The sequence below is a fragment of the Ciconia boyciana genome, chromosome 1, assembly GCF_034638445.1.
Source record: "Ciconia boyciana chromosome 1, ASM3463844v1, whole genome shotgun sequence".
NCBI lineage: Eukaryota > Metazoa > Chordata > Aves > Ciconiiformes > Ciconiidae > Ciconia > Ciconia boyciana.
In genome coordinates, this window is record NC_132934.1 from 204,332,399 (window position 1) to 204,348,352 (window position 15,954).

General features: G+C 35.0%; 1 protein-coding gene across 4 annotated transcripts in view; it reads right to left on the bottom strand.

The window, feature by feature from the left end:
- Positions 1 to 15,954, bottom strand: part of DYNC2H1 (dynein cytoplasmic 2 heavy chain 1) — a 183,277-nt gene that overhangs the window by 78,442 nt on the left and 88,881 nt on the right. For all 4 annotated transcript variants that reach the window (XM_072850637.1, XM_072850636.1, XM_072850635.1 and 1 more), the window contains 5 exons: positions 11,681 to 11,731; positions 9,461 to 9,538; positions 8,143 to 8,274; positions 6,162 to 6,234; positions 377 to 537 (listed from right to left, as the gene is read on the bottom strand). In XM_072850637.1, coding sequence (XP_072706738.1) covers positions 377 to 537; positions 6,162 to 6,234; positions 8,143 to 8,274; positions 9,461 to 9,538; positions 11,681 to 11,731 — 495 coding nt within the window. The remainder of the gene's footprint in view (positions 1 to 376; positions 538 to 6,161; positions 6,235 to 8,142; positions 8,275 to 9,460; positions 9,539 to 11,680; positions 11,732 to 15,954) is intronic.

Consider the following 15,954-nt stretch of genomic DNA (forward strand, 5'->3'; position numbering starts at 1 on the left):
ATGAAGTCTAGTTTTCAGTGGGTTTTGTTCATATTTCAATTATTCCACACTAAAAAAAGATAATGTTTCAGCATGTATAACAATTCTCAGTCTCTTTTGTTCTCTTCCATCTATCTTCTCATTTTGCCCTTCTCCAAGTCGGAGGAATGCCTCTCGTGTGGATTCTGCTTCTGTGAGGATCACTAATTGTGTCTCTCTTCTCCACCCCATTTTGCCAATAGAATCAGAAGTTAGTGGTGAGATAGGTGGGAATAACACAGACACCAAGCTATGATTTTAGATACTATCTTCCTTAAAAACCAAGGTAAAACAGATATTACTATTGTAAAATTTTATACATTGTGGTTTTTAATCATTATGCTTATCTAAGACTGACCTGATGGTAGCACTCAGTATTTCTTTCAACACTGGCAAGTTCCTGCAACTCTTGAGAAGGATCAGCACCAGGAGAAATAATTATCAAGATGGGCTCAATTTCCAGAGTTTCTTTATACAGACGTTTCAAATTCAGAGGTGATGGAGATAATTCTTTTATTCCTGTAATTAGAATTATTATGGAAATAAAGTGACTACACAGGATGGAGTGCTTCATTAATGACTTTAGAGGTCATCTGGCTTTCAAAGTTCTGTTCAATGCAGACCATAAAACTGGTCCTACAATACGAAAAAAAAACCTTACAATATGCAGGTAGAAGGCACTCTATATTGATAAAAGACAAAAGCACCAAAATGGTGCCTGGACTTCCAGCTTGACAAATATAAACGGCAGTCTTTATTTAGAGTGTAATCTTCAAGAAAACATACAAAAAAAGAAGAGCTGGAATATAAGAATATAAGAAGCTATGCTATTTGCTAAAACTAACTGCAGTGTGTATGTCCACATGCAGAATTTCTCTCCGGTCTTGTCCTGAGAGCCTTAACTATTAGGCTTTGACTTTACACAGCTCTTGGTACTACAATTACTTTAGTCTATTGTTTGCTTTAATACACAACTTAAATGTTTAGAATGTTGACCTAGTATAGGCAAGGCATTTATACACGAGCCCACAGCTATGCGTATAAGTGTGTCATAAACAGTGTTAACCACATGTTTTCAATGCATCTTTAGAGTGGTCTTTAAATAGTGAAGTGTTAGGTGCAATGGGAAATCACAACATAAAGCAAGACAGAAGAGCCCAAATCAGTGACATCTCTGCCACACCTACTAAAAGATGCAATACACATTTCCTTGAGGGCACAGTCTGCTTTCAGACTTGAGTTATCTCCACATAGAATACTATATAATTTGAATACAACAGGTTAGGTTGGCAAAGGTTAGTACGAGGTCTGGGTTCTCTGTATCTGTACAGAGACTCTAACAAATGCAGCTAAATGGATAAAATCACTATCAATCAAAATGCTTTAAAAAAATTGAATTAAACAAGACTAATATTGGAAAATGTTTTCATTTTACATTCATTAGGCATATAGAGGTAATATAAGCAGAGACAAATATATAAACTGAGGCCATAAGGCAATTGATATGGACAGCTCACTTGATGAGTTCTGCTGCTCACTGCCAATAAGCCCTAAACCCTAGAAGATCCATAAAATAACACTGAAATTAAAGTAGGGCTGTTCAGTGCTGGAATGAAGCATGCTGAGCGAGTAAGACTCTTCAGGGACGCTTAACTGTCAGAATCTCAAAAATGTCTGAAAAGCATCTGCAAGTTGTTTCTCAATGAATCCTGTATTGGCCAAATTTGGATGCATTTTCAGAAGGCCTGAAAAAAGTTTACACTTTGAATGAAAGCTGCCCAGCATACTAGCTTTCAAGTCATTCCTCCAAACTGAGCTTATAGTAACATTTCTTACAAATACAAGCTACTGCAGGTTTAACATTCCCTTCACTAGCATAATAAATGGAAATAACTAAGCTATTGGCGGGGAAGGGAGAAAGAAATAAAAGAGACAAGTTAGCTAAAAAAAAAAAAAGAAACTATATATATCTAGAGATTGGTTTGGTTTTCTTCAACTACAGTCATAATTCAAGCTACTTGAGTCACTCTAAGCAATAAAAGAAAAATATCAGGAAGTAGAACATGATAGCATTCTCTAGGGTAGGAATGCTTTTTTAGTTAGTTTTTGTGAAAGAGTACATACAATGCTGAGAATGGAAGACAGTATTATGCCTATAATTAGAAAATCCAACATCAAATGTTTCTTTTTGTGGATGAAGCCTACAAGGAAGAGGTACTTGTGATGCATTCTGATATTTAGGCTATAAACCACTGTCTTGCACCTTAAGTGAGTTTCATCTCATCAAATCCCTCTCTACTAAGTTGTATTCACTGTAACTATATTTCACTGTTGAAGTATCAACAGATAAATGTTTCCTTACTAATTTAATATAAATATTAAAACATTACATAAAGCATTATTAGAACTTAATCACTATCTACATAAGCAATAAAGATATATTGAATCTTAACACCAAATTCTAGATCAAAATTTGCTTAAAAGTAAGGTTTTGGAAAAGTAAATTTTAAGTTTTATTAACTTTTATTTCAGTGAGGAAAATAATTTTGAAAATCTTCACACTGTTTCAAATGTTATGAAAGATACAGGACTAAAAATATCTGTTGAAGTCAACAGGCAGCAAGGATACAAAAAACAAATGGAGATCTTTCTGACCACTAATTAACATGGTGGAATAGGCATCATGCAATGCTGCAGATATTCGCTATTACATGAAAATGGAGAACAGATATACAAAGTCATAGAAGTAAAATCCATTGGGTCTTTTAAGTACTGTGTTATTACTTCCAGTTGAGAAATGCTGGAGACATAAAACACTGGTCACTGCAAAAGGTTTCACTATAGGCTTGTGATGTTCTTCTACTCTTGCCTTGACATTTATTATTTGTCATTGACAAAGACAGTAACACGCTAGACAGACCTCTCTTCTTCACTTGTTCAACCATTCTTAAGTTCCTGTTCCTAAGACTGCTTTGCTGCTACAAACAGGTGCATGGAATATACTACAATCAAGATAAACCAGAGACTGTTGGGTGTATTATTATTTTTAGCAGTGAAAGCAGAAGGCACACAGATTCCTGAGAAGCTTAATTGATTAGGGGTTTTGACAGCCTACATAATTCTATGGGGACTACTGCTTGGCCTTGCAATAACTGAGGAAAAGAATAAAAAGCTATGATTGGGCAATAGACAAATGTGTGTACATCTGCAACTGAAGTTATTATAACAACATATTTATGGTAATGATGCTGATTTAAAAGAGGTGCAATTGTAAATGAGTAACTGCCCAGCCAAATATATTGTAGCACTCCTGAGATGCGTCATTTAGAAAATTAATAGTGTAAGTTTTCTTCCATAAAAGTATTTTTTTTTTAGAAATTTGGACACTGTTTAGGAAAAGCATAGCTATGCTGAAGGTGCTTTTTGTTTTAAGGAAGCTCAACAGAAGTGAAATATAGAAAAACTACAATACAGCCCTGTCTATTCCTGGCCATTAGAATTAAAACTACAGCCAGGATTACATTTAGAGAACTGAAAAAAACGACTCCAGTGTTTTCAGGGTATATCAATAAGCACTCATATTCCAGATAATAACTATGCAGTCAGAGTGGGAATTCCTGACATACTTTTCTGCCTCCACATTCCATTCTGAAAGAATTTCCTAAACCTCACTATCCAAACTCACATCCTGACATGAGAAGAAAACGCATATGAAGAGCAAATAACTTTTCAGAGAATGCCTAAAGTGGGGGGGCGGGGATCAAAGGGGAAAAAAGAAAGACCTGAAATATAAATACAAAGTTTGGCACAGGATGCAAGCTTCACGTTTTGTATAAACTGATGAAGCTCCCATAAAATCAATGAAGAACTTTTCACAAAACTTCTGTACTAAAGTCAATGCCATTAAACCAATTTACAGAAGGTGGAACTTGAACTCAAAGTCCTTGTTAAAATTTGTTCTGTTGGTGATCTGTACACAGAGAAACAATGTACAAAAATATTAGTAAATATATTATTACTATTCACAATTCCAATACAGAAAGCAGGAGAGGTGGTGTTTTTCTTTATTATGGCAAGTAATTTTATTTTGGCCTAGATGCAATCTGACCATGAGAGCTCTCATCTACTTTATAGAAAATAGGTCTGTGGGAATAAAATACAGACTTGTTTAGCCTGCACTGATGTTCTTTCTTTGTATCCTTACTGCTTTTTTGAAGGATATGAAAATGTAGGTAATTAAAATCAAGCATCTTTAAATACTATTTCTGATGTAGCCAGACTCAAAAAACTAAGTTAAAGCAGATATGAAAAAAACCCAACTCAATGAGCGATGTGGAATGATCTGGGAGTATACTGTCAATATGATTTTTGCTAACATGGTGCATTTCAGTATAGCATGTTAAATAAAGAAATAAGCATACTTTGGGTGCCCACAAAATACATTTATAGAAAATTCTTATGAACTTTATCTTCAAAAGAAATTATTTTAATCCCCTTCATCCATAAATTTAAAAATATATGTAAAAGATGAAAAAAGGAAAAAAAACATATCTGGATAAAACAGAAGTAGAAGGCTTTCTTGTAGGCTATTACAGCTCTTTTGGATCTCATTCTTCTCAGAGGAAAACAGCCAAAGGAGATTGGAAACTTAACAGTTCCCTTTTGAACTAAGTGAAACAGTTTGTTTAAGAATTTTCAGGGCAAGGACCCTGAAAAAGACGTGATAGAAAAAAAAATGAAAAAAAATTAATACAAGCATGACCCCTTTTATTAGTTGGAAAGCGCTATTCATGATTTATGACATGATCTCAAAACAAAATCTCACTGATATGCATGAAAAATCTGTGGATGAAACCTTGCCTACAAATGGAGTCAACGGTATTCTGCCTTCCTCAGTGAGGCTGTAGTTTTATTCAACAAAAACCATTCCCTTGTGAAACACCTGGTATCAAGATAGACCTAACTAATTTATGTAACACATTAAGATTTGGAAGACAGTAAGTGGATGAATAAACTTACTCTGAATTCAGGTCTCTGCTGGGCTTTGAGACACACGTACTGTAGATAGCACTTGTCATTTGATTCCAACAGGCAGGGACATTGTCAGTGTGGGACCTGTACACTCACCATGATTAAATTACCCTATCTACTAACAATGTTTGACAGAGCAGGCTAACCTTACCCCTGAAAATACTGGCCTTGGTGTCAGACATGGAACAAATTTCGACCAACAAATAATGCCCACAGACAGAGCATAAAGAGGGAGTAAGAGAAACTCGCACACAAATGCTATTAAAAATGTAAGTATCAGACACCTGAACTCATACCTAATCTTATACTAATAAGAAATTATATGTATTTCAAGAACTTAAAATTAAAAACTTAAAAAAACCCAACAAATTCTTCCTTGTCCCTACATAATGCAGAGGGTGACTTAAAACTACAGTGTCCACCCCAATGAGACACCCATAATTCATCTTCCATATGTGTATTGTCATTAACTGCTAAAAACTGAAGGAAGGCTTTGGTGTGCTGTATTGCAATATTAAGATTATTTGGAATAGAAATCCCAAATTTTGGATACAACAGACCTCAGAGAGGAAGTAGACAGACCAGAACAAATAGACAATCATAGTATTGAATCACTGTAAATCATGTGTATGTCTAAACAGACAGTAAAAATTGTATTACAGTCCAAGAGACTGACAAAAATGACTGAAAATATGAAAAAATCTTTTGAGATCCAGTTTACAAAATCTCAAACCTAATGGTTTTTAAATGGTAAATGACACTAAATGAAATAATCTTTTTGGAAAATTTGTGTCTTAAGGAAAATGCTGCAGTGTACAACTTACAGAAAACCAGCTATCTTCCTTTCTTAATTACTCCAGTATTCAAGAAATCATTAAAATAATCTGAGAGATTTTTATTATATTTTAAATCTCTATGCAGCATAAACTAAACCATTTTAAAAGCACTTTTTAACAATACTTTACAAGAACAAAATCAGCAAATCCATTTACAGTATACTTTCAAATCCTAAAACTTCAGGATTCCAAAGACCTATAAAATAAAAGAGAAACATAGGACAAAAATATTATTTAATAGTTGTGTGGAAACACCCTGGTGAAAAATTAACTTACCTAGGGTTTTACATGCAAAAAGAGCCATGGCACTCTGTAGCCTGTCTGGTCTGACAGCCTGGACCACAAGTACCTTAAAATAAAGTATACTCAGGTGAGATGAGTTTATGAAAGTATATTGTGACAATTTAAAAAGCAAGTCTCTTCTAAAAAGGCTGAATTCTTTACACTTCTCTTTAGAAAAAGTTACATTCTCTCAATATATAGAGCTATTCGATCATTCCTTTCCAAGATAATCTAATTGTTCTTTTGTAAGTAGCTTGTCCTATTAATAGAATCAGAAGATAGACCTACATCTAATATCTATTTATAAGCTGGAACTTTTTCTACAATGTTTTAGAAAAAAGGTAGCTATGTAAGCAGCTAGAATGACAGAAAGCAAACTTAGCTTTATACTGGTAATCTAAATTCTATACATGTATTTAGGTAGTAACTTCCTAACCGGAATACTAATGTTTCCGATTTTGGTGCAGTAATACAGTAAAATAATGAGTTTTGAAAGAATTTCCTTTGTTTAAGCACACCTTTAGAGTTTTACTTAACTTTTTTGTCTGAGACATTCTGATTTTCAGACCTCCTATTTATGTAGATGTTTTTATTGTTCTTCAAAAGACTACAGAACATGAACAGCTAAACAATTCAGATACAAATTAAAACAGCAGTTTCCCTAGCAGCTACCTCTTTTTCACTTAACTTCCTGCAAATGTTCAGTGCAGGCAACTACAGGCAACTAATGCAACTTTAGTAGAAATTATTTGTTAAAATCACCACCCCTTCTCCTACCCCCTTACTTGCAGACCTGTAAGCCACAATTCTGAACCTACTGTCACATTTCAGTTTCCAAGTCTGGAATATCTGTTGTTAGTTTTGGAGGAAAAATTTAACTTCATTAAATTTTTAAGAAAATACTACTTTTTAAGCTTGAGATTACACTAAGTGTTACTGCACTATTTTTAAGTTTAACATACAGTTTTAAAGAAACTGACTTATGAGTGGCATATAAACCTAACCAGGTAGTTTCAGTATATTTCATCAACAGAAACATTCTTAATACTTTCTATGCAAGGACCTAGATGCATAATACACTGATCATTACAGATTTATTATCCTATAAATGCAGAATTTTTATGACAACACATTGCACACATAAGAATTGCTCTTTTGCATTTCATCAAATCAAACATGACTCAAACAAATTCCTTTGCAAAATGGTTTGTTCCTAAATTCCTTTAGAAATTCACCTCCTCCAGAAAAACTCCCAAGAGAGAGCCCCTAAGAGCCAATTAGTATGAAACTACATTGTCTGATACCTCATCCCTTCTTTGTATGGGCCTTCATTTTATGTGAAGTGACTTCAAATGAAAAATCACAGCATCATCTGAAAGTAACAACCCTTTCTTCCATAAACACCAGAGGGATGACATTTTTCTCTTCCAGAGGAGAAGGATCCCCAGGTGGAAGAAGGAACCTGCCTCTCCAACTTTCTTGGTGAGTTCTTTAATCATCAAGCTTTCAGGGAGAGTAGTATTTCATGACTACTGTTCTAAAAAGTTGTGGCTGCTACTGTGTTTTTTGGTTTTCAGTCAGATGTGTGAGTTTGTACATTTAATGATGAACTAAATTAATGATGCTCAACAAGCTGACAAATTCTGCAGTAACAAAGCAACCATGAAAGAATTTTAATATCTATTCATAAAATTAATTCTGTGACTATTAATAAAGAGCTTGTTACCTTACAGACTATGCTCAGTTGCAGCCAATATGCCAACATAAAAAAGACCCAGATAAGAGAGAACTAAATATGTATTATAGAAAAAAAAAAATCCTTAGACTACATAAACTAGTTAAGCTGTAAGACAGTGCAGATACTGTCACTGCTTATAATTCAACCAGGCCTGAAGCCTAAATTTCCAAGATGTAAAACTTACTTTCAATGCTGAACTCATAATTATTTTTAAATAATTTAATACGGAAAGATTACCTGCTGAAATAAGGAAATTCTTTTTACAATAGTAGATGGAAAGTCTTGTTCACACACAGAGCTCTGAGAAAAAGTGTGCCACAGAACTTCATCTTCAAAGCGAAGTGTCTGATAGAGATCTGGGAGAGAAATCTACAGAACAAATCATGCATATTTAACAGTAAAGAAGAATACCCATTTGGACACTGTATATTTAAATAATTTACAAATAACACTATGACCCTAAACCTGTAAATACTTATGCATATCACATAATTCAATTTTGTCTTCAGAGTTAAAGAACAAAAGGCTTGGGTTTGAAATTAACCATTTGTTTACCTATTCCCTGGAAATGCTAAGTCTGTATTTGCTCGATATTTTTGTTTTTAAACTTGTAGGTTCTTTGTTTTTAAACTTTGGGCTCTACCCAATTGTAGTCCTTCCTTTAATCATGACCAGGTTCTTTTACTGTCAGTAAATGCTACTGATTCACCCAGTTACTAACTTTCTGTTTGTTTGTTTTTTTAAACCTCTAACAATCATTCTTGCCACACCATTATTGCAATTGCTCCTGATCCCTGGTGAAGAGAAATGAAAAGTAATGAACTCTGGATTTAGCAGCAAAAGTCCTTGCCAAAGACGAGTCAAGGTTTTCCTTTTTACTGCTGAGCTACATGCAGGAGACGAGCCTAAAACAGAATTTCAAGGACTAGTATTATCATTCACTTCCCTTCAGGATCAGAGGACTTCAACACTGATTGTTGTGGGATGAATCAAAACAAAAAAGTGTTTTTTGTTTTAGTTTGAAATTACTTTATCTGAGCAATAACAAACTCTGAAATACCTCTGAAGTTGTGCATGGAAATCTGATAAGTAGAAAACTAGTTTTCCAATTAACAGTTTATGGTTTTTAATATAATATGAAGTGGTTTGTGAAAGTCATTACATAAGAGAAACCTGCAACTTAAATATTCTTTGCAATTTTTCCTCTGTACATTTTTCTGTCTGTAGAAATTGTAGTACCTTGGGTAGGCTTACAATATTTTCTAATCTAAGTAAGATGATAGGTTCATTCACATGCATTGAAATTCATTGTTAAATGGGGTAGAGATGTACATTAAAAGGTTCAGAAAAATGAGATTAAATTTAAAAAATATAGGGTTTTTTTCAAATGGGTATATATTAAGCCATGGTTTCTGGAAGATATAATAAACAGTTTAAAATAACAAAATATGTCCATCTGACAAATACATTTTTGAGTATTCAAGTCCAAATTACTATTTGCTAAAACCAAAGGCTTTTTAAGCTAAATTCAACCCACCACGTGCGTGATGTATACCTTCAAAGATGTTACTGCCCACGCTCGGTCCTGTTCTATCCAAGAGGGAATCTGGTCACGAACGCTTCTTTGTGAATCCTTATTGAAGCAAGTTACATATTACACACATAAGTTACACAAATTTTTGTGAAACACTATATTCAGTAATCAGATTGTGAAATGAATGTTCTTAACAAAAATAGCATTCATAACAGGAATCTTTCTGTGGTGTTTTGCTAAGTTCATAAATGGCATAACGAAACAAATCTAGCAGTAATTTGAGATATATAAATGGCATAATGAAACAAATCTAGCAGTAATTTGAGATATACTGTTCACATTGTTTGCTTAACTACTTGAGCCTGAAAATATTTTATCATTTAGAGTATCTGTATGACACACTCAACTCTAAGTAGTTTTCTTTTCCATTAAAAACAAGTGATCCAAATCACTGGCTATCTGCATGCGCACTCTGAGCAACTCACTTCAAAAAATAACTCCATTGCACATATTCACAGTCATGAAGAGGATGGTTCTTCACACAAAGGGTAATTCTGGCATAATTCACTAGGCAAAACATCACTTCTGGACATCTCTGCACTAGTAAAGCTTGGCCACAGCTCTATGTTTTTCCTCCTTAGATGTTGGGGATGGAGGAAATTCCAAGGATGAACAACATAGCTTAAAGCTCCAGTGCAATCTCTGTATTCACCATACCATTTTTCATAAAAAATCTTACAGTACCCATTAATCAGTCTGACAGTCTCTGTATGGAAATGTACCTCTCAACAATCAAGCAACTTTAAGAGTAATCTTAAATGTTCAGCAGAAAAAAGGAAAGCTTTCTTGCGAAAGGATAGCTCAGCCATAAGTTATGAAGTCCAAGAAAGAACAAAAGTAGGAAAGTCAGAAGCAATTCTAGGAATAAATGTGAGATGGGTCTGCAATATATATTCCAGTTAGAATTGGCGTTGAATCATGTATCTTCACAATCTCTCCAAAATCTATGGGTTGTGCCTTAGGTGGGGTAGAGGTAGGACTAGTGTTAAATTCCATTATACAATCAGATTTCACATAGCTTGAAAATGACCTACTGCAAGAAAATACTTGACATTCACCAAGTTCACTGACATCTAATTGAATTATAAAGACTCCACAGAGATGAAGAGGGACTTCTGTGTTCACACTGAAATGCAAAACCTGTAGCGTCATCTAAGGGCTAGAGAAACTGAGAATTTAAGGATCTTTTTAGTAGCCAGCTGCCTAAGTAAGAAAATCTGAGTAATACATTGTGTTTTAAGTGACTTGCCACTTCTGTCAGCGTGCAGGTGAACAGAGTCAGTGCCATGGATATTCTAAAAATGAGGTACTCACACTGGTCATTGTCTTCTACCACTGGATGTATGAGATACCCTGATGGATATCTAAACAAGGCTAAAGGTTAAAAGTAATTGGGAATGATGAAAACTGCAGCTAAGCGTGATGGAAAAGAGCTAGCCTGATGCTGAATGAAAGAGGAGATTAGCAAGAGAAGAAGTAAACACTGAGGTCATGATTCCTGATTGGGCTCACGTTTCCTAAAAAACACCTTTCAAAACTTTTGTCAAAATATTTGGTTCAAAGAAGGGCTATAATACATAAGATTACAGGAAGCTTAACTTTTTTCTCAACCCTTTTCTACCAGAAGGTTATTCTGAAAGTATACAGATTCAGTAGAATTGAGGAACACATAGTAAACTACAGTATGATTGGTTAGACATGGAACAGAAGCTTCTTGAGCTATCTCTGTCACCTAGAAAAATATATAAATACATCTCCAGGTGCAAAACTCTGAGGCTAAGGAAGAAAGTATGTCAAATTAGCAAAGTATGTGGACAATCCCATCAATCCATACAAAAAGTACCACACATATATGATACCGGGAGAAAGAGGGATTCAGAAACACTGATTTTAGTTACAGAATTGGGCTTAAAACCTTCTCAAATATACCACTGAAAAAAAAAAAAATTGCAATCCTCGTAACAGAAAAAAAAGCAACACAGGCAAAAAGTTATGCAAATTAGAAAATGACTTGCCATGTTCAAAAAGTTTTCTAATATTTATATTTCTATGTCAGAAGTTATCTGTTCCTTTCATGTATGAATACAATTAATCAAACAATATAGTAAGAATACAACCTTAACTTTTCAAGATTTAAGTAAATGTTCCTTATTTCAAAATACAGAAATAAATGTAACTTACTGATTTTCTTATGGTATCTCCAATGATCACACCTGTAAAAGTCTCCCATTCCTAGGGGGAATAAATAAACAACTCGGATAAGTCACAAGACATCTTTAAGAATAAAGATTAATATGTAGCAGCATGTAAGCAAAACAGGAAGATAAACAAAGCCTAGATTCTGAAAGAGTTCTAAGACATTTTTAAAAATCCAGGTTATACTACCAGTATGTAATGCCTTTTGCAGAATCCAAGCTAAGTGATTGCTTTACAAGTCCTATCCTTTCTCAGCACCCACAGCTCCCACCCAGATCACCCAACTACTGTGACGGTGTGCTTCCCCTGCCCCCGACCTTTATCTCCTGCAACCCTGCTTAGGTGATAACCACCAGTGGTGATTGTAATGGATGCATCTGGTCATGATGGCTGCATCGGCTCAAAGTGGATTCAGGAGACAGATAACAACACAATAGCCTAGGCCTACTGTGCAATGCACCCACCGAAGAAACTAAAATCTGTGGTCGGCATGCAAATGTGACTATGGGTCAATCATCTTATCCCCATAAATAGTGAGCAGCCCAAGAGCCCTTTGAGCTCTCCTGCACGGCAGCGGGCTGCATGCCAGGATCTCCCCTTGAGCAGGGACGCCTCTCAAGGTTACTCCTCGAGGCTGAGAGATTCCTTGCCACAACAGGTCCTCGGTAAGTGACTAATAGCATGCTAAACTTTGAAATCTTAGCTAAGTGATATAAAGGATTGGTTGTGCACCTATAATCTTTTAGACATAAACCGTTGACCAAGTCTGGGACGAAGATTGGATCTCACAGCACCTAGACTCCCCTCTGAGAAGGAGTTTAGAAAGCAAGGGGATCTTTTTCCGAACCTCATGACTCAACGGGAGGGTCTCCCTGACAGTTTTTGTCTGACCCTGTCCTCTATGCAGTAAATAATCAAGTGTACCTCGCCATTGAATCTTGTTAAAACACCGTCGCATTGAACTTTGTTAACTCCCTATTCTATATCAATAAACTATATTTTTACTTCTCTCTAACGAGTGAAGTGCATGCTCACTCCATCCGCGACAACGATAGACTAGCAAGAAGTAACATACTTGGCTGGCAAAGACACACATACTGCCTGATAGGGTATCAGCAGCCAACATACAACAGATAACTACAGAATCCATGTTTCAATATTGTTTCATGTCATAGTATCCAAAAGATGCAGTTAGTAGAACAAGAGGAATACTGAGTACAATAGATTGGTATTACGAATACTTTGGTTGCATTAAGAAAGGGGAAATGTAAGTTGTGTTTATGTATGATTAAATCTTTTAGATTTGGAATTTGCATCCAGGAAGACAGCTTTTAATCATTTTAAGACAGATTAGATAAGTATTTCAAAACATACTAGAAATGACATAATCCTATATTTGGAGGTGGTAAGAAATGTACTAAAAATCCTTCAGAGTACTGAAATTTTACATAATCAGTATCTATAATTCTAAGATAAAGAAAAAATTTATTGTTTTTATTGTTCAAGACAATAGTAACATTCCAAATGAAAAAGTCAATCAACTAGTACTACTCTGATACAGACCACAGCATAGCTTTTTGCATCCATTAATCTAGTTGAGTCTTGAAAGAACTCCCTCTGCAATTACAAACTAATGATCCTCTCCCGAATTACAAAGAAAATGCTCGTGCACAGAAAAATACATGAAGGCTCCCTAGTTTTAAAACCAGAAAATGTGTAAATTTTTTATGAAGAAAAGCAGAAGTATAATATGTAGAGACTTGTAAAACTACCTCTGAAAAATCTATACATATTGATTCAGAAAGAGAATGTCTCTACGAGCCAAGGCATTCTATAATATAATGTTGAAGTTGTACTATAAAATTTCTCATCACTATGCAAAAAATTCATAAGTGCAGAAGGTTGAACTCTTTTGGGATAGGAACTTAGAATACTAAATTCTCTAGCAGCATAAGTGACTTCTAGCCTCATCACATTAAAAGCTTTAAAAGAAATAACTTTAAAAGAATAACCACTTCAGCCTCATTTTCCTCAATAAATATTTTGAACAAGTACTCTTTTCTTAACAATTTAATTAAAATGACTTCTACCTTTCAGAGAAGTAAGAAAATTATTTATATTATTTGCCTGTTTAATTCTTGCGTACTCAGATACTGCAGGAATGTGCATTATATGTAACCTAGATTAAGCTGGTTAAGAGCTCTAATAGCTGATGGAAATGCATGCTAAACCATAGCAACGAACACATAAAGCAGTACTTAAAAATACTTAAGAAGCCTAGGCGGCTAGGCTTTAATTTAGTCAGAAAACTATTTGCAAGTTGCTGCCTTCATGACTTCATAAACTCAAGGACTAAAAAGATAAAGTAAGGTACTTTCAGAAGCCAAAAAGAAATAATGAAGATGTATTAGGGAAGTTGTACTAATGAAGAGTAGCTAGGGTATGCCTCTGCCAACAAGATTAATTTGAGTTATTTTTATCAGGCAGCTTCATTGCTGAAAAACTGGGATTTCACTTGGTCAATCCTCATGTCTGCAATAAAACTACATTGCATTCATAACATCAAAAAGTTTCAACCAACCTTTCTTAAATGTTGTACCTTAAACCTGTATCCTTCATATAATCGAGTTCCATTACATCTTTCAAATATATTATCTGATTTTTACCTTTTACCCTGTAACGGACTCTCCTCTAGCTACTTGACATCTGCTACCATTTCATACTCCTTCTGGTCTCCAGCTTCCGGTACAGAAAGCCATAGCTTTGTCTCTCCATTCCATGTAGGTATTTTAGATAATTAAATGTGTCTTGACTCATGCTAATCAGCCACGTTCAAGCAATTGTACTGAGTCGATTGTGCATATTGTTCTACTGCAGGCAGACTTTATAGGAATAATTTCACTACGCTATAGCCAACTATAACTTTGGCATCTACATCTCAGCCAGCTAGTCTAGTCTGCCTGTAAGGGCAATGGAGAGAAGTAAACAATTTTTGTGGTAATCCATCTGACCTATTTTACAAAATTCATTTATGATGAAACTAATTGCTTAAAAAAAAAAACAAACAGGTCTGGTTTTTTCCTGTTTCCTACAAAAACAGTCTAGGATAACCTGCTCAGATGAATTTTAACAGGTGTTTAATTTTTAGTTACCAATTCAATCACCGCTAAAAGTACCATTTTACCAGAAACACGTAAATTCACCATGAACCTCCACGTTGGGCAAAAGCGTTATCTAACATCCAAAGAGAAGAACATGCTATTACTGAGATGTGTGCTGCCCTATGGAAATAAGGGTTAGCAGTACATAAGCTCTGCTGCAATTTTGTTGGGAATAGGGTAACCTCTAAACAACAGGTAAATTCCCCATAAATTAGGCATTTTCACATTAGGCCTCATTCAGACCACTGTCAAAAACGTCACGTGACATCTCTCAATTTTTTGTGAATATGCTAATAATGCAGCACTTGCCTGAAAACTGAATGGACAGACAGTTTTATTAAATGTGGTTTGAACCTATATCAACTGCATCCCACTATGCTATAAAAAATATAAACCATTTCAGTATGAGTCCATCATTCCTCTCAAAGATAGGCCACTATGGTGCAAAGAATGCAATACTTATGTGGCCAGAGAAAAACATACAAGGACACTCTCTGTACAGTGCACTCTTGAAGACACTGTTGCAAATGAGGATGTTAATGATCACTGCTCCAGGGATCTCCTAGACACTGAAGAATCAATGGCTGAAATGCACAAAAGATAACTTCATTACTTCACCTTCCAGGAAAATTCTTCGCTGTGTCTTCAGCTGCAGGCTGCAGAATCAGAATTTTACTTAATTTCTCCCTAGGTCTTGCACTCTTCTCTGCATTTCAATATGCACAATCATATTGGTCACAGTGAAACAGATGCGCATCCATCGCTTTACTTAGAAAGGAATGTCTGTATTTAACTGCTGTCTAGCCACATGGTGGCAGGCAACACTGATACAGTGCCTGCAAAAAACTGCAAGAACCCTCCATAAACATCTTTTTCAGACCCCTATTTAAAAGGCAACCATTTACCTACCTTTCTCATGGTAATCTCCACTTTGAACCTAATAAATAAAACGTTGACATCCGAAAGTAACTATAGAAAAATAGTAGCATATAAACCTAAAATTCCAAGTCCCACACTTACTGACAAAAACTTGTTATCTACTCATTTACTCTCCATATTAAGTTTACTTAGTGATTTACTTAGTATATCACTTGGAGA